The sequence below is a fragment of the Peromyscus californicus genome, unplaced genomic scaffold (assembly GCF_007827085.1).
Source record: "Peromyscus californicus insignis strain IS unplaced genomic scaffold, ASM782708v3 Scaffold_16__1_contigs__length_79575227, whole genome shotgun sequence".
Lineage (NCBI taxonomy): Eukaryota > Metazoa > Chordata > Mammalia > Rodentia > Cricetidae > Peromyscus > Peromyscus californicus.
Genome location: NW_026294458.1, coordinates 16,247,906 through 16,271,522, shown reverse-complemented (window position 1 = coordinate 16,271,522; position 23,617 = coordinate 16,247,906). Strand labels below are relative to the sequence as shown.

General features: G+C 51.5%; 1 protein-coding gene across 1 annotated transcript in view; it reads left to right on the top strand.

Annotated features, from left to right (window-relative positions):
* Xxylt1 (xyloside xylosyltransferase 1) overlaps window positions 1-22,857 on the top strand; it is a 148,296-nt gene extending 125,439 nt beyond the window's left edge. The window contains exon 4 of the mRNA XM_052740536.1: window positions 19,549-22,857. Within this exon, the coding sequence (XP_052596496.1) occupies window positions 19,549-19,945 (397 nt within the window). The 3' untranslated portion in view covers window positions 19,946-22,857. The remainder of the gene's footprint in view (window positions 1-19,548) is intronic.
* Window positions 22,858-23,617: the final 760 nt, after the last annotated feature.

Below are 23,617 nucleotides of genomic sequence, written 5' to 3'. Positions count from 1 at the left end.
CCGTGGCACTGCCGTGTGCCAGCCTTCCGTCAGGAGACCTGGGAGGATGGTGGACCATTTCCGTTCTGCAGACGCTTACAAATCAGACAAATAGGAAAGCATTCCTTCTCACCCACAGTCTAGGGTCACGTTCAGAAAGAAGAGAGGAACATGGTTAGGCTGTGGAGAAAAGGAAACCCTGTCCACTGCTGGTGGGGTGTACCCTGGTAGGGTCGGTATGGAAAGCAGGACACAGTCTCCAAAGAAATTGAAATACAACTACCAGGTGACCCAGAAGTGCTCCTGGGTATGTGCACTCGAAGGAAAGGAGGTCTGTGTTGTAAAGAAACCCGCAGTCCATGTTCACTGCAGCACTGTCCCCTGTGGCCAGATGTGGAAACAGCTGGAGTGTCCAGAGATGGATGTGTAGATACAGAAAGTGTGATAAATGTCCAGTGGAATATCCTTCAACCTTTAGAATAGAGGTCATTCTGCTGTTTACCACAACATGAGTGAACGGAAGACCCTTATGCTCAGTGATAGAATCCAGGCACAGAGGGAAAGGCAGCTCAATCTCACTTAAAGGTGGGATCTTAAAAGCACAAGCTGAGTTTAGCCGGGCGGTGGTGGCGCACGCCTTTAATCCCAGCACTCGGGAGGCAGAGCCAGGCGGATCTCTGTGAGTTCGAGGCCAGCCTGGTCTCCAAAGCGAGTTCCAGGAAAGGCGCAAAGCTACACAGAGAAACCCTGTCTCGAAAAACCAAAAAAAAAAAAAAAAAAAAAAAAAAGCACAAGCTGAGTTTGACACACACGGATGGTGAATGGTGGAGGTGAGGTGACAGATGAGGCCGTGCACATCAGAGGGGAAGTAGAAGTAGAAGACAGAGAGGATAGAGAAGTCTAGAGGTCTAATATATACCATGAGGACCGAAGTTAATAATGCCATGCTGTATTAAGGGCTTCTGCTAAAAGAGTATAGCTTAGATATTCTTCACACTTAGACACACACACACACACAAATGCACATGCATAAAATAAAAAATGAACAAATAACTATGAGATGAGGAACATTAATTTGTGTGACTATGGTAATCATCTACATATATAAAAACACCACACTGTATACATTAAACACAATTTTAAAAAGTCAATTCTTTGCTAACTGTTGGGGAAAAATCAGACATGCTGGACATACATTCTGATGTATCCCAATTTCATATATTTAACTTAGTAAAGGGCCAGATGTTCTCATTTCTATTCAGGAAACATGCTAATCAGAGATACATTCCTAACCACCGTACTTTACTCAGATTGCACTGAAATGTATAGTATACAAGAGTGTCTCTGGGACTAATTAATGTTTTTAAATATTTACTTAAAGCACATAGAAATTGTATACATTTCTAGTAAAAAACAACCCATGGGATGGGCAGGTTTTGTAGCAGGAGATGTTTTGCTGGTTTCCTGTGACTGTACCCTGAGGTGCTCATCAATCTGTTTTCCCATGTGATCTGGGAGGTTAATGAAGGCAGCCATGGGGCCCATTGTTATTTCTGGAGTGTGAATTGATTGGGCAGAGGAGGTACAGTGTGGCGGTGTGTGGCCAGGCCTGTGTGGCTCTGGCCATGGCCCAGCAGACTTTGCAGACAGCATGGTGCTTCCATGCACAGCTTCACCGCCACCATGTACTGTGTGGTGGTACCAAAGCTAGGGTGCTCTGGGATTGTTCGAGACTCCTCACAGACCATGACCGGAGTCCTGGCTGTAGACTTTGCTTGGGAAAGGCAGGTTCACCCCTCCCTGTTTGCTGGTGAAAGTGTATCTGTCTGGACTGATTCCCTGCTCTGTGCCATGCACTGGGCTGGGCAGCAGTGATTCCGGTGTGAAAAGACACCAGCTCTGTCCCCAGAGATCTGACAACTTAATAGGGCAGAGAGGCATTTGGGATCCTTGGAAACACCACAAAGGGGTTGGCCTCTGAACTGTGGGTTAGGAAAAAGTAGTGTGGGCAGAGAGGGAGGCGGGCCGTGGTGAGAATGGCGGATGCAGTCATCAGGAACTTCAGTGTGGATGGAACATGAGCAGGAGTGCTAGGGAGCAGAGAAGCCGGAGGTGAACAGGGCATGGCAGGTGACCAGGCGTCTCATGTCCTGGGCTAAGAAGTTGGGATCAGGTCTTCAGAAAGTGAGGAGCATGTATCACTGTGACACCAGGGTACAAGAACAGCGAACAACTGTCTCTTGACCAGATCTCACTGTCTGGTCTGCTCGGCAGTCGAAACATGGTGCTGTAACTACTTCCATTCCCAGGAGGAGACAGTGTTGGAGACAAGACCCCCCATGCTGGGTGTGTAGACAGGAGATCCAGGGTAAATAGAACCCAGCCCTGGCCACATGGCCATTAGAGGTCTACAGACTAGGGCAAGGACAGTGTGGCCACTCATTGCCAAGAGCACTGGCCTGCAGCGTGGCCTGGTGGGAGCAGCAGTGGGGGAGGGGCAGTTCTTTCACTGGCACCATCTGAGACCCTCCCAGACCTTCGTTTCTGTATCTGATAGTCTGTTTTCCTTTGCTTTGAGACCAGAAAAACCCTCCTTTTTATGCCCAGCAAGAAATAAATCTCCCATGTTTACCAAAGCTACACTTAAAGGCAACTTTTTCTGAAGACCTTCCCACTGATGAAGATTTCAAATGCAGTCATGGCATTGGGTTCCGCCTCACCTGCCTGTGGCTTGGCTCAGTGGCCGGGAAAGGGGCCAACAGTGTATTTCACTTCAGCAGAAGGGCTGTGCCTAGACGGAGCACAGAGCCCAGCTGCTCTCGTGTTGGACGGCACTTGACAGTCTCTGTGACGAGACACCCCTGTGTCTCTGTGAGGAGCTGCCTGGGTGATGATGGACACAGAGGGAGCGTGGCCAGCTGTTGCCCAGATACGAGCCCCTACACCTGCCGCAGGCCCACTTCCTGCATGTGAAGCTGTGCAGAATGATGGGTTTTCTCAGTTTGTTATTTCAGTCTCTTGAGGCAGGTGAAAAAGAGGAAAAAACAACCGTTTCCACAGACAGCATGTTTGAGGACTTGTCTCTAGCCCACGTGTTCTTGCCCTTCCGCAGAACATTCCATACTAATTACACAAGCTGCTGCTGCCCCAGTTTCCTGTTGGTGTCCACAGCTCTGGAAAACAGGTCCGTGGAGACTGACGACCATCTTATGCCTGTAGTGGACTGTGGTAGAGCTAAAGGGGTCGACTTCAGGTGAGGGCAGTGTGTCCCCACACACCAGGCTCAGGCATGCTGAAGGAACATAAGGCCTCATAATGGTTTGTAGAACTCAGACTGAGGACAGAGAGGCCTGTAGGAACCCGTGTGGCTCTAGGAACATCGGATAAGAGAACGGCACCCCATCCCCCTGATGAACTCAGCCACAGGGGACTGAGTGACAGGAGGGATCTAGAGATCCAGTCCTATGTCTTGATCCAATGACTTGTTTTCCTCTGCCAGATTTTTAAGACAGAGTCTCTCTACACAGCCCTGGCTGTCCTAGAACTCATTACATAGACCAGACTGGCCTCCAACTCAGAGATCCACCTGCTTCTATCTCCTGAGTGCTTGGATTAAAGGCGCGCACTGCCACACCCAACTGCCTCTGCTGTATTTTTAAATGCTAAAATATATGTAACGTAAAATTTTGCTATTTGGAACAGCTTTAAGTACACAGCATTAATTCTTCTCAAATGTTGTAACACACACACACACACACACACACACACACACACACACACACACACACACACTGTTTCCGAACTGGTTGTGTTACTCCAGACAGAAACCTTACCCTCTGTACTAGCTGCCCTCAGTTCTCCGTCCTCGGCCCCTGGCTAGCTCTGCTCTGCTTCTGTCTGATGCCTCAGCCCGGTTTAGATGTTCCACACACACGGAATTGTAGATTTGTCTCCTCTGCTGCCTTTAGAAGCCCCTGACACACACTGTCCCCACCTCCCATCCTGAGTCTGGGCCTTTGGTCCCATGTGTTCTTCCTCCTGCCCATCACAACGTCCCTCCAGCTGGTCATTCTGTCTGGAGTGTTTGGGTCAGGGCTTACTTTCTGTCCTTGACTTCCCCATATGTGATTGGTGTGTGCAGGAGCCAATCAGAGGTAGCCATGCCACCTCAGAGTAGAAGCTGAGGGCTGTGGTTTGTATTTGTCTGTGATGGCCAGCCCCTGTCCGTACCTTGAGAGAAGAGACAGTGGAGCGTCACACTATGAGGGGAAGTCTTACCATTACTAGCTGGCTGTTTTTGACTGACATCCTTCCATCCTGTGAGCCTCAGCTTCCTCATCTAGAAAATGGGTTTAATAATACCCTCCTTCCAAGCTTGCACAGACTGGGCTCAAGTATGTGCTTATGTACAGGTTTTGTCATAATTATTATCATATTTGTAACCTGTGTCACCAAGTTTCATAAGGATTCAATGAAATAACACATAAATTGTTCATGAAGTAGCTGGCAGGTAATAATTATTTAGTAAGTGCCAGCCACCTATGTGCATGCATATGTGTTACATAAAAACCAGCATGAGGGGCTGGAGAGATGACTCAGTGGTTAAGAGTACTGGCTGCTCTTCCAGATAACATGGTTTTAATTGCCAGCACCTACATGGCGGCTTGTAACAGCCTCTAACTGCAGTTCCAGGGCATCCAGTGTCCTCTCCAGGCCTCCACAGGCACCAGGCACACAGAACAGAGCATGCATGCAGACAGAGTACCTGTACACATAATAAAAGTCACTCTGTAAAGCAACAGCCAGCGAGGCACTTAAACTGGATACTGTTGCCGTCTCCAGTTCAAAGGGAATACTGGTCCAGTAGCAAACTGCCCCTACCCCAAGCAGGGCCCACCGGCATTTCCTGTTTTCTTTCAAAGCAACAGAAATAGGAGCCCCAGGTGGTGGGAGACTGGATGACTACCAAGCTCCTCCTGGGGCCTGTGGCAAAGTCAGAATCAGAAGCGTGGAGTGTGAGGATGTTGTCAGCGTGGGGAGCCCAGCCTTGGCATTTTCACTCCTTGCTTCTTTAGAGGTTTGGAAACAAGTCCTCATGTGATAGGAGTCTTTCTAACCCCCAGCAGAGTATGTCCCACCCCGTTCCATCTGAGTTCAGATGACTTGTGTGGGGCCCGACAATGTCAGAGTCTCTTTTTTAAACCCATGAAAGAAAATTTATCCTTTATGAAAACCAAGCCTTGCCAAACTTGTGCTAATTTCAGCTAGAAGAAATAGCGCAGATGGTAAATAGCTTGAGAAGTGTTACCAAGGGGAAGCTGGAGGCGTGGCTTCCTCTGGGAAAAGAAATGCTGACTCAGACTACGGGGAAGTTGGACTCCAGAGGAAGTGTGTGTGTATCTGTTACATGTGAATGTGCATGTACACTCCTGTGTCATATGTGCACACATATCTGTATGCATGTATGTATTGCAGGCAAGTATGTATGCACTGGAACAGAATGTGGTTTCTAGGAAACGTGTAATGCCTCCCCACTCAGAGCTAAACAGTGTTTTCTCTAGTCCCATGTATGCCCTGCTCATTATGGTCTGGATGGCCCAGTCTCCTTTGGGTGGTCCTCGACTCAGCACATTCTTCCTGAAAGTACGTTAGAATAGCTTGAGTTTCTGGCTATAGCTGGAGGGGTCGCTTATGTTTCTGCTTAGTGTAGGAGAGGCTCAGGTGGGAAGTGTTTGCTGCTCCTAGAGGGAACACTGCTAGATGTCCCCCACTGGGTTGCACTCTCTCGGGCCCCTGGCCATTCCCTGGCAGCAAGCAAGGCCTTCTCTGAAGCTGCTTGAGTTCCTGTGCCCTAGGAAAGGTGCAGGGGAGGAGCTTGGCCAAGTATTCTTTTCCTGTCAAAGCTGAGTAATTGGCTTCCAATGGCTTGTTTCTGCCAGGCTGTGAACTGTTAGGGTCCTGGAGAAGTCCCACAAAAGACCACCATCCACATATGCAGTCAACAGGAGTGTTTATTGTTCCAGCATGCTGGGGCCTCCATCCTACACAAAGGCAAAATGGCAGTGACCCCAAGAGAAGCTTGCAGGCTCCTTTTTTTTTTTTTTTTTTTTTTTTTTTTTTGGTTTTTTGTTTTGTTTTTTTCGAGACAGGGTTTCTCTGTGTAGCTTTGCGCCTTTCCTGGATCTCACTCTGTAGACCAGGCTGGCCTCGAACTCAGAGATCCGCCTTCCTCTGCCTCCCCAGTGCTGGGATTAAAGGCGTGCGCCGCCGCCGCCGCCGCCGCCGCCGCCGCCGCCACCACCACCACCACCACCACCACCACCACCACCACCACCACCACCACCACCACCACCACCACCACCACCACCACCACCACCGGGCTTGCAGGCTCCTTTTAAGCACAACTAAGGGGAGTTCCTAGGGCAGTTAGGTCATCTCAGATATGATTGGCTTAAGCAAGTGACAATCATATTAGTACATCCTAATTGGCTAGGGCTAGTCAGGGGCTGGTTAAGGCTACAGCTTTTCCATTTTTGGCAGGCTCTGTCCTTATTTAGTTATCACCTTAGCTGCCATGGAGGCTGGCTGGCCTAGTCCACTGACTGGGGGGCTGGCCCAGGCCAGGTACGTGTTGTCTCCCTCGTCCCTGCTGTCAAGGGCATTGAAGATTGATTGTCCTTTGTTTGTGGCTTCCTCAGAAACTGCTTGCTCAGTCTCAGGAAACTGAAATTGAGGCCTGATCTCTGACAGAAAACTGAGCAACCTGTTATGGCGTCTGCTCAGTCCTCTCACGAATCAGACTCAGTGGGTACCCCGTGTCTCTTCAGTGAAGGCTGCCACACCTGGGTGCCACAGCCTCTGCTTTCCCCAAGAGTTGGCAGTGGTCTAGTGCGTGCTTCAGCACGTTGGTAACAAGGGCACTTGATTTACCCACCCCCGACCACACATATGCTCAGAATCCAAGGGCCAGGCCTCAGGCCTTTCCCACTCTGACCACGCCCCTGAGCACTGGCTCTGTGTTCCACCCAGTGTTGGCTGATGAAGGAAGGAAGGAAGGAAACCATCTTCCATCCTCAGCTGGGTACCAGGTAGTCATGTGATGCTTCATCGACTTTCCCAGTCTTCGAAGGCCTAACAATCCCTCCTCTACTGGGGAGCAAGCTGAAGCTCAAGGAAGAGAGGGTGCACTTGTAGGTGCCCCTGGGCATCAGGCCCTGTATCCCCACAGCCATCACAACCCTTCAGCGATAGAATGTTTAGTTCTTCCGGAGCTGGGGCAGGACACACTTTCTCCAGTTCCGAGTCCTCACTCTGCTCCTTTCACTATGCAGAAGTGTGGTCATGTGACACACTCTGTCAACACTGCAGATCCCATCTGCATTTTAGCCTATTCCCCAGACACACATTTCAGAGGCACAATGAAGTTAGAGTGGCTCCTATGTAGAGGACCTGAGAGGGAAGGGGGGCCCAGGGAGGTTCCCAAGCACACATTGCTATGTTGGAGGAATGAGCTGAGGCCTTGGGCAGTCGGGAGTGGGGGGGACATTATAGCAGAATGGCCTCCCAGGTTGCTGAGGGCCCCTGCCGTGCAGACTTGGTGTTTCCTGGGTAGAACAGATGACGGGGCTGAGGAAGGACCACCTGAAGATAGGAGGGATTGACCTCTGCAGGGACCATGAACCCCCAGCTCCGGACACCAGGAGGTGAGAGTCGTGGTGAGCGGGGAGCTCTCAGTGAAACCTTTGTCCTTCTGTAGAGGTCTGTGAACATGGGACTGAGGGCTAGGCTCACAGAGATTTTCCAAGATCCCACAGGCACCCACCTGTGTATAAGATGGGGGCCAAGTCGGCCTCCTTCCTGTCAGCCCTTGGTCTGAGCAAGAGAGGCAAGGAGGCCTGGCGTGGCCATGCTGAGTCCTGTGCATGAAGCAAGCATCTGTTGGTCTTGGGCAAGGGCCAGGGATCTCTGGGAGGTTAGTAAGAGGCCAGGGAGGAGAGTGTAGAGGACGCTGGCTGGCTGGCTCGGGGCCATGGCTATGGATTTCAGCAGTGCAGACAGTCAGGGCCCGCTGTGGTGGGGGCCCCGTGGGGCCTGGCCTGGCTGTGCTGGGCATCTTGGCTTGCTTTCTCCTCTGCTTCTTTCCCAAGGTGCGTCCACAGATGTCCTCATGCTTTTCCCTCTGGTGGAGACCTCAGAAAAGGAGCAGCTAGTGATGAGAACCCTGCCCTTCTAGTGCACGCCCTCCCCAGCAAGATGGCTCTGTAAATTCTGTGGGGTTCCTGAGGGGAGCAGCCACGACGCTGCTCTGGCCTCAGGCTTGTGGTCATAGGTGTCACCACGGTGTGGCTGGATGCAGACACACTCCCAGCTGATGTGGATGTGAGCAGATTACGGTACTTCCTCCTTGGTCAGCAGTTCTGAGGCCTGAACTACCACAGGGAGGAGGAGGAGGGCAGCGGAGAGTTCAAAAGAAGGAGGGTCATGTTCAGCAGAACATGGTGTTTTTGAAGAATTCTCTTCCTTGGGCAGTGGCATGAGCTCGTATCTAATTGTAATGCCAGCTTTGATCTGGGTTTTTAATTCCATACTTGACATTCACTCACATCGCCGTTGTCTGTTCTGGGTGAGCCCAGGCCACATCCCTTGCTCCCCCACACACTCCGCAGTAGTCACTGGTACACCTGGGAGGAGGCTGGGTGAGTCTTCTCTGCCTCTCCGAGGAGCGCCCCAGACACAGCAGGGATGCAGGAGGCTCCGCTGGAAAACCGGAAGAATACCATCGGGCAGAACACAGCTGATGAGGAGCCCGGGAACATGCTGCAGTTTGGAGAGAGAAACATCTCCCTAGAAAGTCGGCAGTAGGGGAATGGGCAAGGAGAGTCTCTGAGGCTGTGGGCATGGGTGAAGGTGAGGTTGGCCAAGGTCAGGAAAAGGAACTTACATGTTTGCCTTGGGCCCTCCTGGAAGAAGGGCCTTACAGGCCAGCATCACCAGCTGCCCCCATCTCCCAAGCCTGGTCCTGAGATTGGAGGACGTGTGTAGTGGCAGGAGGGCACATGGGCTGCCACTGAGATGACCCCTAATGATGGGTGTCACACCATTAAGACCATAACGCACTTGAGTTGGAAAAGCCAGAGAGATTCTTCTTATACAGACTCGGGTACGTGGATGATCCTGACATCCAAGGAACTGGTCAGGAAAGGAGCTCAGGTTCAGGCCTTACAGATACCTTAGGGACGGGGGGACTGAGCTCCTCGGCTGCTACTAGGCCATGATGTTGGGAATGGGTACCTTCAGGGAAGACTCCACTACCACAAGGTTCCATGTTTTAAGCCAAAATGAATGAGGAAGGAGGTTCCAGGGGGTAGAGAATACTTCCTCCCTGCTCGTTCCTCCTGTCCCAGCACATCTCAGACAGTGGCACTGAGGGAGGTAAGGTAGGCCAGACACCTTCTCATGAGACCACCTGGAAGAGAAGGAGGAAGGAGGCAGAAAACTAGAAAACACACACACACACACACACACACACACACACACACACACACACACACTGAGCGCTGTACCTATGGACACTAGGAAAGAAAAGTAAGGATTCCGCAGAAGTGTGTCCTTTCAGTGACCACCTCGTGCACTACCCCTGGAGAGCATGTGGTGATGTGCTCCTCATAGAGACCACCCATACCCCAGTACTGGACATGTCAGGGGCTTTGCTGACAGTGGTAATGAGATTTGAAACTAAAGCAAGTAACCAAAACCCACAGAACACAGCATATAGGCAGCACATCCAAGGAGAGAAAGAGAGATGATTGCTGGGGTTCCGTGACCACAACATCCCCTGGAAGTTTTACAAGCTTCCTGGCTTAGAAATCCCAGTCTTGGCATGCCACCAAGGCTTTCAGAACACAAAAGGGTCCTCCAGCTAATGAGTCCATTGAACTGCTTTGGGAATTGAGACCCCAGGACAGGCAGTGATTTGGCCAGGGTCACCCACTGATGGGTATGGGAGCCCACACCTGCTCAGACAGCAGCAGATGGCGTGTGGGCTTGGCAACCCCCCTGCTCAGTGAACTTGACGTGCTCCTGTGATCTCATCGGACATGGTGAGACTGTACCTGCATTACCTCAGGATGCGCTCTCAACACCCTTGTGTATAGTCAAGAAGCCAGGGGCGAGGAGAATAAAGTGTCTTTTCCAGAGTGATAAGCAGAGGACCATGATTTGAATGAAGTCCAGGCTGAGACCAGCTGCCCTACAACCTTGCATTCCTGACCTCTTCGTGCACTGGGCATGGAAGGGGGCAGTATCCCCTCTCACTCTGCTCCATATCCATGAGCTTGTTGCTTCTAGGAATCATTTTCCTAGGAGCTCCCACCCAGGACCATAGCAGAGTAAGAGGGCGCAGCAAGTGTTAACATAGAATTTGTAAAGATTTCAAGTTGTCACATTCTTTATGTTATGGTCATTAAAAAAAGCAATGTTGATACTACTCTTATAATCTTCATCTCTAGAAAAACAGTTTAAATTTTAAAAGGGCCAGTACCACGGCACAGCTGGTAATGTGTAGACCACACAGACTTGACCAGGGCCAGTACCACGGCACAGCTGGTAATGTGTAGACAACACACACCTGACAACCTGACTGCCATCCTGGAGCCACATGGAGGTGGAAGGAGAGAACAAATTCCACAGAGCTGACCGCTGACCTCTATACATCCCCCCCAACACACACACACATATAGACACATGAGTGCATGGACACACAGATGCATGGGCGCGCACGCACGCACTCGCACGCGCACACACACACACACACACATAAAATTTTTTAGTCACAAAAGGGATCCAGGTGGCTGGAGAGATGACTCAGTGGTCAAGAGCGCTGGCTGCTCTTCCAGAGGACCTGGGTTCAGTTCTCAGCACCCCGCATGGTACCTCACGATCATTTGTAACTCCAGTTCCACGGGATCTAACATCCTCTTCTGGCCTCAATGGCCACTGCGCACACATGGCATGCAGACATACATGCAAGTAAAACATCACACACATAAACATAAATGAATCTTAAAAAGAGAGCAACAAACAAACCCAAACCAACCAGACAGAAGCCAACTTCCTTTCTTCTGAGTAGACCCCGGGACAGCAGCAGCAGCTGCCCTGGGGGCTTGTCAGAGATGCAGCTTCTGAGTGCGAACCTTCATTTTAACGGGGTCCCGGGTGAGCCCATGTCCACACAGGACGTCTGAGAAGGGCTACTCTGTGACATGCTTCTGTGTCTGACATGTGAGGTCCTCAGTGTGTGTGTGTGCCGCCACTGTCTGATACCTTGACCATAACCCATGCACAGACGCGCAGTCAGTGAGCAGGGCAGGTCTGCTTCGATGGAAGGGAAGTTGCCCTCATTCTCCTGGCTTAGGAAGTCATGGTTTGCTGAGGCCTTGCTGCCTACGCCCTCGCTTCTGAGTGAGGCAAGTCCCTGCACCCTCTGCCTTTTGAATCAACTCCCCTTTCAGTGAAGGGCACTAGTGTGGCTGGTGGAGTTTAACTAGGGACACGAGGTCAAATTCCACACATAGCCCTACATATTCCTACCACACACACCCGCATTCTGCTCATTGTCCTGGAAAACACCCCATCATGTGTCCCTGGCCCTTTCTCCTGTGACCTCCAGTGCCGCAGGACTGTTGGGAGCAGTGAGCCAGCCAGTTCCAAAGGTGACACTGGCTGGGTCTCCACCCTGATGAACATCCCTCCCCTTGCCTAAATTCAGGGCAAGGACAGGATTGGGACTTTAAGCTGGGGCCAGTGCCCACCCAAGGCCAAGTGTTTGGGGGTCCTTGAAAACTAGTCCCTCTTTCTCCATCTTAGATAATGCCCTGGGGCTCCCCTCTTCTTGACAAATTCCTGAGCCTGCCCCCTCTATCTCCACTTCAGTTTTTCTCACTAGAAGTGGGAGACAAAGGCTCTCTCCCCACTTAGTCATTTAAATACTAATGTGAATACAATTAAAGGCTTAAACAGAGCCTAGTACATAGTAAGTGCTCACTAAACATTACCCATCAGCATCCTTTTCCCAGTGTTCTCTCTTCAGTCTGACTTGCACTGGGTGTGCTTTCCTGTCCTCCCTGTAACCTCTGTGACAAGGTGCCAGCTGCCTTCTCTGTGTGTTCCATTCTGTTCATATCCTCTCCATTCCACATGCCCTGCTTTGTGGTCTCCCTTACTCCTCCCAAAGGGCACTGTCTCCTCCTGGGCACTGTCAAGTTCTTACCATCTGTAGCTTTCAACACTGAAGAGGTGCCAGGGGCCAGCTTTGACTGGAAAGGAGCCAGGAGAGACTGCTGATCCAGGGAATGTGAACAGGTAGTTCCAGAGAGCCCCGGAGGCTAAGTGTGACATCCTGATGTCGTCACCACAGAGGGACCAGTTTCAGTGGCTGGAGCCGAGTGCCACTAGAGGCAAGGTTTCTGGAGGGTCTCGTGCCTGCCTCAGATGGCCAGGGTGAGGAAGGAGCAGAGGGTGCCCTAGTGGCAGAGCAGAAAGGAAGACGGTGGGTCGTGGTGATGAGCAGTGAGGTGCCAGACTGCAGTGTGGGGCTCTGGATGGTAGAGGCAGCTGTGGAAGGGCCAGGGAGAGCGGCAGCAAGCTTGGTCTCTACTCGGGGTGAGTGCTGAGGTACTTGGTGTGATTCTATTCTGATCAGCGTGTTTGAATGCCAGGCGGAGTGGGCAGTTAGCGCACACACACAGGCACCCCTCATCTCCTGGCACACAGTACTGTGTGTGCCACCTCAGGACTCTGCCAGCTGGAAGGCTGTCACCGCTGTGTACACTACTTTTATCATCACTGGGACAAAATACGCCACAGAAGCAACTGGACTGGTTTTTGGCTCACGGTTTAGTGGTGGGGAAAACATGGCGGCATGTATGGCATGTAGAATCATCTCCTGCCTGGGGTGGCCCCTGTCTGAGGCAGCAGGAGGATGAGGTGTGCTCACGTCTCAACAGACCAGAAACCAAAGATCCGGGCCAGAAATTGGTCAGGCTCTACCCCAAGGCACACCCCTAGGGGCCCATTTCCTCTCTCCAGGCCTTACACCTTAAAGTTTCCACAGCCTCACAGAACAGTACCAGCAGCTGGGGACCAGGGGTTCAAGCATGTGAGACTTTTAGGGACATTTCAGACTCAGAGAATAACAGGCCCCGAGACCTTACATCTCTACAAGTGTGAGCAAAAATAACCCTCTCTTTGAGTACAAAGATGAGAGCTGATGTTAATGGCTTGAGTGTGAAGGGCATCACGTGGGGAGGTAAAACCTCGAGAAAGACTGACCGCATAAGGAGAGGAGGTGGGAGGAAGGCCGGCCAGGGACACCCAGGAAGGCCTGAGTGGGCACAGTGGGGCCTGCAGATCCAACTACAAGGTCTGTATAGCCCTGTGCTCCTCTGAGAATTCTGCAGCAGAGAGTGGGGCCAAGGCCTGAGTTAGTATCAGCTGCTCGGGGTTCAGTGTAGAGGACAGGTGCCTGAGCCAGGCACTTCTTCCATCCACCAGATGTCTGGGCTCTGCAGAAGTCCGGGGTGCCTTCGTTAACCCACGTGTCCGGCCATCCGCTGGGCTTCCCATATCTTTCTTCCTCGTCTCCGTCCGTTCCCGCACCCCCAGCCTGCACTTGGCCTAGCTCCTGTACTACCTGGCTTGCTCTTCCCCTTTTCCAGACCCTCCCCATGCAGCTCACCCAGAATGTAGCCCGTCTGTAAACTGTACTTGTTTGTGGGATGGAGTGATGGCCGTCTCCCAACCCTACCCACTGTTTTCCCGGCTCCAGGACAGGGTGGGAGAAAGGCCTGTGGTTGAGATTATGCCCAGGCAGGTAGGCACAGGTTGAAGCACCTGCTCCCGGGTGGCATGACGTGAAGCCCCCAGCTTGTTAGCGGCTCCACACCTCCTGAGAGATGGTCAGAGCTGCAGGACCTGGCTGGGAGGGAAGACCTCAGACTGATGATGCCGCTCTTCAGGGCTCTGAGGTGTGTGGAGGGCTGTCTCGTGGCATTTCAAGCCTTGCCATCAAGGCTGCCCATCCTCCAGGATTCCAGCACCTGTTTCTGTAGCCCATGGAGATTGACTGGTCATAGTCTATGCAGCTGTGGGAACCAGACAGCATTGTAGGTCACCTTTAGCATGCCAAACTCTGGCACAGGAAGCCATGTTGAAACAGAAACCTCCAGGTGGCTAGCTGGGTGGACAAGGGCTGGTTGCTGAGTTACCACACCCTAGACAAGCTGGGCAGACAGAGAGGGGCGTTGACAGAGTCAGCCCTCCTGGGTTGAGCACATACAGTGGCAGACAGGGCCACTCTTCCTGGGCACAGTGGTAAGCACTGTGTGTTTGCCTTCTACTCCCGGAACCCACTGGAGGTCCCATAAGAGAGTGTTATCCTCTCCCTGTCCCCAACCCAAGACCTAAGAAGCTCAGTGGCCCACACAGTTGGCTTTGAGTCCAGGCCTCAGAAGTCTGGGCTGCAGGGCCCTCCTTTAAGCCAGGAGCGGTTATTTTCTGTCTGTTGGATACCTGTACCATGGGTTCAGTAGATGCTCGTTAAGTGATGACAAGCTGCTGCCTGCCTTCAGCTCAGGTGTCCTGTGTTGTCCAGTGTGTCTCAGGGAGAACGGGGGCTTTGGGCATCTCCCCGCTGACTGACACATGCTGCTGCTTATCTCGTCCTGTGAGGCTTGGGCCCCAGACCCTGACTAGGGGCAGCAAGGGACTAAGAAAGGACAGACACACACACAGGAAAGCTGGGATCTGGTGCGTGCACTCGGGTGGAGCCACAGCTACTGCCGCCAGCAACTGGAACCTCAGTGTGTTTGTTTATTAGGCACAGCACAGGTGGAGGGGCTGGCTAGTTTTAGAGGGACTCTGTAAACATCCAGAGGAGGAGGAAGCTTTAGTTGCTAGTCTTCGAGCACACGGTCACTCCTTGGCACTGCGTCTCCCTCCCAAGGACAGCTTCACCCAGGCTCGGCTCTGCCACTGTGGGGCTGAAGCATTGGACTCTTCAGCGTGGTGTCCGTCAACAGTTCACATGCACTCGGGACTTGCCTCCTCGGGGCTCTGTCCACTCCCTACAGGCTTACGACACTCATATTTCTGGACTTCCATTCTTCGCTGCCCAGTCGCTGGCACCAGCCTCCTCTGTCTCTCTCCAGGTCAGGACTCCCCAGCCCGTCCTGACACATTTTCTCAGCCCATTAGGAGCAGCAAAGTTAAGGACTTGGTAGTTCTAGAACCCCATTCCTCCATGTTTTGAGCCTGTGGATGTTGACATTAATAGTGAGATGAAGATGAGCCATGACGGTTTCCCATCTTCGTTTCTACAGAATTACGGGTGGAATTGTGCATTGCTGCATGCCACCTTACATCACAGATGTAAGTTGGTAAAGGAGTCCTTGTGGAGGAGGGTGACCCCTTATCTGGGATGACTGCTGAGAGAAGAATGAGGACTAGAGATACCCACACACAGGGAACCCCCCCTGCAGGTGGAGGTCAGTGTCGGGCTGAAGACACCATCAGAAGCCAGGGCAGCATGAAGCAGGTTCTTCCTCACCATGTGCAGAGGCAGCCAGCTCTCCACCACCATCTTGTACATCTAGCCCTGCAGTCACGGCAGGCTGAGTTTCTGTTAAATAGGCTGCTTGGCTTTGCTGCTTTCTGTTAGGACCTAGTCAGCTGATGACCTCAGAGCTCAGGGACATGGAGGGAAAAGCGAAAGGCCCGCTTTACAGGTGGTGGCAGATGTGGCTCTCTACAGAGCTTGGCTCTTGTAACAACAGCACCCCAGTGCCCTGCATGACCCTCCCTCCCAAGCTGAAGGCCTCAGTGAGGCAGAGTTCAAAACCACACCAATCCCTAGGCTGGCTGTGGTCTGTTCTGTTCCCTGGTGTGTGGATGGGTGGTGGTCCTGATCCATTTAATAAGGTATGCATTAGCTGCTCCCTCAGCAATTCCTCCTGCCTTCTCCCCAAGACCTCCTTCCAGGCCCTCCCCCCCCTTGTGAGATTCTCTTTAGTCCTATTACAAATAGCTCAGCAACCCTGGAAACTTTTCTTATCCTCCTAGGCTGGACCAGGGGCACAGAGGTACCATGTCTACAGAACATGCTGGCCAGAGAGGCTCGGTGGAGGCTATTCCTCCAGGAAAGCAGGCAGGAGAAGGTCAGGACTTAGAGCTCCAGAAAAGGAGGGCCTCAAGGAGAGCTCTGGTTTGTGTCTCTTACAGTGTCGACTGGGTCTCTGTTCTGCTGGAGTCCCCTCCTCTCCTGTCTGCCAGCCTGGTTCCACCCCTGAGGACTGGCCCACCTATGCCAGGGGCCCTTAGCCTGAGAAGCCGAGGGTTCTGCCTAAACCCCATGCTGTCTACCATGTTGGGGATATGGAGTTTGCCAACTCAATTCCTGGCGTGCAGATGGAGCTAGTGTTTATAGCCAAACCCACATTTCCTACAAGGGCCTCCAAACAAGGTCGGCCATGTGCAGCTTGGCTGCTTCCTCTCCTGCCATGCCCCATGCAGGGTCTTGGCTTTTGGATACCCAGCCCCTTCTAGGAATGTACCATCCAGAGGAAAGAGCTTGAAAGGGCTTCATTTGTATTTTTCCAACAGGCCTCACTGACTTCTGGAAGGACTCATTATTTACATCTGTGCAAGGCTTATTTCCCAGTTGAAAACTATTTCCAAAGAGAAGGGAAAAGCTTATCCATGCTGTTACGGCACCCGGGTGATCATGGGGAGTGGAACAAGACCACACAGGGAAGAGTGGATGGGTGTGAGAATGGATGGTCTCTCCAAGAAACTTCTGGAAGATCAGGATTCAGAACCACATACCTGCATTCATACAGGAGACCCGTGGACATAGCTAGCCAGCCCCAGGCCCCTGTGAGGAAAGGGCAGGATGTATACGGACCTGATTCAGAGCAGTTCTTAGGTCTGGTCCCCAGGCCCTTGAGTGTGTCGGCCAAGTTCAGAAATGAGTTTGGAATTCAGGCGCTGCTCATTGGAACATTCGCCCGTGGAATCTGAGGCAGGCAGAGATAAAGGGACCGCAAAGATCAGAAACCCTGCCTAGCTGACCAAAGACCACAGTGTCCTGGAAGAATGTGAGAGGGCTGTGCAGTCTACCCTGAACCCTACCTTTGTGGAAGCTGAAGAGAGCTGGCGCCACAGCTCCTGTGTAAGCGCTCACCCGCCACATCCCTGTCCGTTAACTCCAGCCTGTGCAGCGGCCATGGAGGCCGGAGAAGACAGCCGATCCATGTCCTCAGGGTTCATCTGGGATAGCGGGAGCACTTTGATAAGGTACACAGGTCATTCTGTGCTTAGGGAGGCATCAGTTCCTTTGCAGGCTGATTCTGCTTCAGCAGACACAGTGGGAACTTGTTATTTCCACTTTCCTGCCCCTTTTGCCCATGATACATCAAAATGTGCTGATCCCCCATCCTGGCTCTTGGTTACAGAATGCCTCTGCGTTCCGCCTGGTGTAGTCCTGGCCATGGTGTTCCTCAGGAGCCACCTGGGTTATAGTTTCCACCAGGAGATGTTCTGTCTCCTCTCCCAAGCCTGGCAAGGCAGGGGTCAGGCTACCTTTTGGCTACTCTTGATACAGAGAGGGAAAATCTGGGGACCCCCCCCAAGCGAGAGTATCCCCCTGACCCCCAGCTGTGAACTTGTGAAGGGTAAAACCCTTTCAGTGCGTCTGAGCCCTTGTCCATGGTTGATGTCGTGCTCGGTGTAGTGACGCGGTCAGTATCCTTACCTTGGCCTGCTCCCCGCTGCCAACACCAAAGGCCTCTCTTGGTCACTTCATCCTTCCCAAGGCCCTGTCATCTGGGGAACCTACATGAGGTAGAAGTGCCCAAGGACCCTGCCCCTCCAGCCAGCCCCTGATCTCTTCTGGGTCTTCTGCCAGGGAAGGAAGGAAACAGTGGCCAGGATGGAGCAGAGATGCGCTCTCCATAGCTCTCTTCCCTCCTTCCTGGCTCTCTTCCTCCTTGCTAAATGCCCCGACCCCACCATTGGAAGAGGAACCCAGTTCGTGGATGGTACAGCATCTACTCCCCGCTGGGTCTCTCCTCTACCTGGAAACACTGTGCTGCCCCAGGTCTCTGGTAGAATTGTAGCTAGCTTGTAACCTGACCCTGAAATTAACCACTTGGGGGTAGGGTAAAATGATGGAGTGTTGTCACACTGGTGGTTCCATCATGGCAGGCTCTGTGGCCAGGAGGACCTCAGCATCTCAGCTTGCTCCGAAGCTTATCTGTTATCAGCAGGCAGGCGCCAGGTCAGAGCCAGATCCCCCTCATCTCACAGCCGGTTCCTGACCAGTCACTGACAATGGGCCTGTGTGCTCCACTGGTTGGTGTCCCAAGGGCATGCTTTTCCCTTACTGAGATCAAACTGTCGGCCGCCTTTCTGACATGTGAGACCACAAAGAAGGCTTGTCTGTCCCCTTGCTGGGGTCATGGGTTTGAACCAGAGAATGGGCCTGCTGCAGGTCTTAAATGCTGGGGCTATGGTTTGCTTTTGACAACAACTTGCGCGTCCTATCCTGTGAACAGTGTGGTGCATTTCCTGGTGTGGCCGTGATGCATTCCCTACCTTGGTGACCCAGGCTTGCCCTGCCCATCCCAGGCACTGCTGCTGGGCCTTGTCTGTGAGTGCAGGTTTGGGGGTATCGTTCCCACCATCACCATAGCACACAAAATCTTAGAAAGGCTAGGAAGCAGAGTGACCAGTGCTCTAAACATGTCAATCACAGGAAGATTGCTAGATGTTTCCTCCCACCTCCAAATGGAAGTATTTGGATAAAAGGCTGAGAAGGGTCATTTTTCTGAATCTGCTAGGGAAAGACCAAAATCGAGGTGGCATCTCCTCCAAGTGCCATAGTCCCACATGGCTCCATACAGTTGCTTTCCACCCTGACTTGTGAGTGAGTATATGCCTAGATATCATCTCTGGATCCCAGTCTCTACCCAGCCCCTCAGAAATGCTAGGCTGAGGGTCATGAATGAAGCTTGTTCTAAAGCAGAAAGTGTGTTTGGTTCAGTCTGAGTTTGGCTGTCTATGACTTCACCAGCCATCATTCAGACCCTCTTCCCCCTGTGTCTTCTCTTCAGGACCGTAACGACAGGGTGGGGAGTTCTACCCCGCTGCTGTCCTCTGAACCGTGTGAACTTGCAGCCAAGGGCCTAGCTTTAGTCACTGCACAGCACCCGAGGGAGGAGCGCTCCCCATTCAGCATGTCACCCAGTACCTGCCATCTCTACAGATCCCAACACGATGGCAGTGACAGAGGATGAGAAGAACCTGAGACTTAAGAGTGTGTGGAGGTGGGGCTGGATTCAGGCTCCCGCTGGGCTGCCTGCTGGCGATGTGATGAGAGTCTGAACCTCAGAATGCCTCTACTTTTGTCTCTGTGAAACAGAAGGAAAAGTGGTCACGGTGAAGGCCCAGGAAGCAGTCTGGCAAGCTCCTTCACCCCAAACAGGGATAGTGATGGTTTGTTTTTCCCCTTCACAGGCACACATTCTGGCAGTTCCGCCATGAGAACCCCAAGACCAGAGTTGGGGACCCTCCACCTGAGGGGCTCCCTGGCTTCAACAGTGGAGTAATGCTGCTGAACCTGGAGGCCATGCGCCAGTCTCCGCTCTACAGCCATCTGCTGGAGCCTGCATGGGTACAGCAGCTTGCAGATAAGTACCGCTTCCGGGGCCACCTTGGGGACCAGGACTTCTTCACCATGATTGGCATGGAGCACCCCGAGCTCTTCCACGTGCTGGACTGCACCTGGAACCGGCAATTGTGCACCTGGTGGAGGGACCATGGTTACAGCGATGTCTTCCAGGCATACTTTCACTGTGAGGGCCACGTCAAGATCTACCATGGGAACTGCAACACCCCTATCCCGGAGGACTAGGCACGGGCTCACCCACTCTGCCCATGGGGCTCCCGGGCCTGGGAAGGAAGAGTGGCTCTGCAAGGGTGCCCTTTGGGGTCCAGGTGCTGCAGGCTTCCCAGCTGACCAGTCCCTGTCCAGTGGCCATCCAAAGAAACTTAGCTGAGCACTGCTGGAGCTCAGGCTGTTTCCCTTCAGGGCATCATGAGGGACAGACACAGATACCTTCCGTAGGTGGTTGAAGATACGGAAGGACAAGATCCCTTGTCCACATGGAATCAAAACCCCTTTGAAAGAGCTGGCTTTTGCTAGATCACATAAGTGTTAGATTGACAGGCTGCTGTTTTGTGAGAAGGAGCAGAGCTGCTCTAGTTCCCGGTGAGCACTGAATGAGTGAGTCAGGGTTTTAACAAGCAGCCCAGAGTTTAAGCCTCCGAAGGAATGCCACAGCCCACATCCTTCTCCAGAAGGCTTTGTACCTCCTCTCCAGATGTTCACGCTGCTTGGTGCAGCCTTCAAGAGCAGCGTCTCTTTAGGTAAGGCCTCTTGGGCCAGCTAGGAGGCACGTAATAATCCCCTTATTATAGCCTTCACAGCTCTTCTCTCCCCAGTGTATCCCAGAGCCCATTTTCCCTTGTCCATCCACCTGCTCCCGGTCACCTGACTGTACTAAGGAATCAAATCCACCATCAACGAACAGAGATTGGCTATGCTGAGGCATGCACTAGAATTGTCCAGACTAGGGAGATTCACTCCAGGGAGCAGCCTAACAGTCCACTGATGCAACTAGGTGGACTTGGAAAGGGGTGGCCTTTGGGGTCTCGCTGTGGTTTCTGGTGTGGAAAACAAACCCACACTTAAGTACCTATGGCACCTACCCCTTCACAGAAGAGTGCGCCATTTCTTTCCTTGGGCTTGGGGATGGGCTCTATAACTCAGCTGTCCACGTGAAGCCACCACAGGCCATGCCCGTACAGTCCAGCTCATGTCCTCAAGGAAGAAATGTTAGATCCTCATTATATTTTCTTTCACCACAAGTGAGAACAGCTAATAAATAGTCTTTGAGAGAACACTTGGCTCATGTTGGTTGTTCTCTGACCAGAGTCTCCAGGGGCCTGGGGCCCTGAATGAAGACAGGACCCACTATCAACCAGAGCGCCTAAAAGGACCCACGGAAGGCCTGCTGAGTGGCAGTGGTGGTGCTGCTGTGTTTGGTTCTAAGTACAGACCCATTTCGTTCTGGCTATTGCTAGATCCATCTGCTGCTGGGGACGAAACAGCCCCTCCCCGTGCCCTGCTTCTTAGCCCAGACCTCACAGCTGCATTCGTGCCTGGTGAGGCGGCACACGCTCCCTCACTAACCCTCTGCTGGGGCCCAATTCATCTGTTCTCCTGGCTCCTTGAGTTCCTATTTATAGCTTCTGGTTATTAGATGCCTGCTGTGTGCCAGGCATCATCTTGAGGATTTATATGTGCTCTGGATAATCATGAAAACTTCAGCAAGTTCATTCCAGTTCTAAAACTTACATATGAAAACATGGACAGCCCTATGCTGTGGTGTTTGCTGCAGCTCTTTATTGTACAAAAATGTTGGAAACAGCTTAAAATGCTGACTAGGGAAGTAGATAAATAATGCATATGGCAACCATATAATGGAACATATTAAAAATCACTTTAAGGAATATTTAATGTACCAGGAAATACTTAATGCTAGTGAGTCAAGAATACAAAATGTAAGGTTGTATGTATGTCCTTTTGTTTTTTAAATTACACATGTGTGTATCTATATGTATTTGTGTACAAACAGGTACATACATGAAGTATGTATGTATGGAAAGAGGGAAATTCAAGAACAAGCCTATTCTGTATTTTATTAGTTCAGCTCCTCAAAGACCATACTTCAAACACATTAACAAAACAGTTATCTCAGTGCGGGGAAGAAGTGGATTAAAAGCCAGGGAGTTTTTTTTTAACTCACAATAACAGCAGAATTTTTCATCAATAATTAAAGTGTTTCTAAAGCTACAAGTGTCTTCCGTTATTGCAAGAAAAACAATAAGCCAGATACTCAGAGCACAACAGCATCACCCACTTACTGTGTGTGTGTGTGTGTGTGTGTGTGTGTGATTGTGTGATTGTGGGGCAGCACAAAGGACAACTTTGTGGAGTCAGTTCCCTCCTTCTACATTTACATACTGTCTTAGTCAGGGTTTCTATTGCTGTGAAGAGACATCATGACCACAGCAACTCTTACAAAGAAAAACATTTAATTGGGGCTGGCTTACAGTTTAGAGGTTCAGTCCATTATCATCATGGTGGGGAGCATGGCGGCATGCAGGCCGACTTAGTGCTGCCTACATCTTGATCAAAAGGCAACAGGATATTGACTGAGACACTAGGCAGTATCCTGAGCATAGGAAACCTCAAAGCCCACCCCCACAGTGACACACTTCCGCCAACAAGGCCACACCTCCTAATAGTGCCATTCCCTATGAGATTATGGGGGCCAGTTACATTCAAACTACCACAATTACCCACTGCACCAGCCCCCCATTTACTCTTGAGATCCCCCTCAGGAGGTCCCCCTCCCCTGTCACCAGTGGCTTTGGCCTAAATGCCTCTGGTGAATGTAGGATCATAGACAATAGGAAACCCAGCCAGACTGGCAAAAGCCACTGTGGGTTCTTGGCTTGCCACAAGTGGTTCTGACAGAGGTTGGAGAGTCGGCTCTGCTTGGGGTCCTGTTAGGATTCGTATTGTGCATACATAATTAACCTCCATTGTCTAGTACATACCTGTATGTGTAAGTAAAGTGGAAGTCCAGATGGCATTTCTGAATATATAAAATTTTATCTTTATTTATGTTAATTTCCATATTTTTCATGCTTATTTTGTAAAATGCATAATAAATGCTATACATTTAAACATTTTAATTACATTCATTTATTTAATGTGCATGTGTATATTCACAGTCATACACATACACTATTGTACTGTGCATGGGACAGTCAGAGGACTTGCAGGAGTTAGTTCCTGCCTTCTACCCTGTGTAGTCCAAGGATGAAACTCTGGTGGTTAGGCTTGGCGGCAGGTGCCATCACCCGCTGAACCACCTCACCAGTCCGATGTACATTTTAAACCATTCTCTATAATTACTAATAAGTGTCATCCTGTTGTGCAGATCATGGCTGGCCACGATTGGCATCCCCAAAGGACAGCCGAGGCTGAGTGGGCTCTGGTCCTCACCTCTCCCGTGGCTGCCTCCCTTCTCTACAGAAAAGTAATCTAATAATAGCAGCACTAGCCTTGCTCCCATTTCCCACATGATAGTAGCCTTTGTGCATACACAAAGCCCGTGCTCCACGTGTGCCGATAGCCTTTGGAAAGCTTGCAGGCTTATGGATGCGATTCACTCTCGTATGTGTGTCAAGTCAAACAGACTACAGCATCCCCCACAACAGTGCATCATCAAGCCACAGAAGAGTGGTTGGTTCAGTGGTACCCAACCTGGGGTGCACCAGGGGTGAGTGGGTACTTGCTCAAACCTCCTCCCGTTTCAACAATAGCTAGTTGGGAAGTCTGACTCTGGATCTAGAGGTGGGCAGGGTGGTAGGGTGGTACAGTGGAGAGAATGCCACCTGGCTGCCTGAATCTACAGCTGCCCTCACTACCTGGGCCACCCCTGTTTCCAAA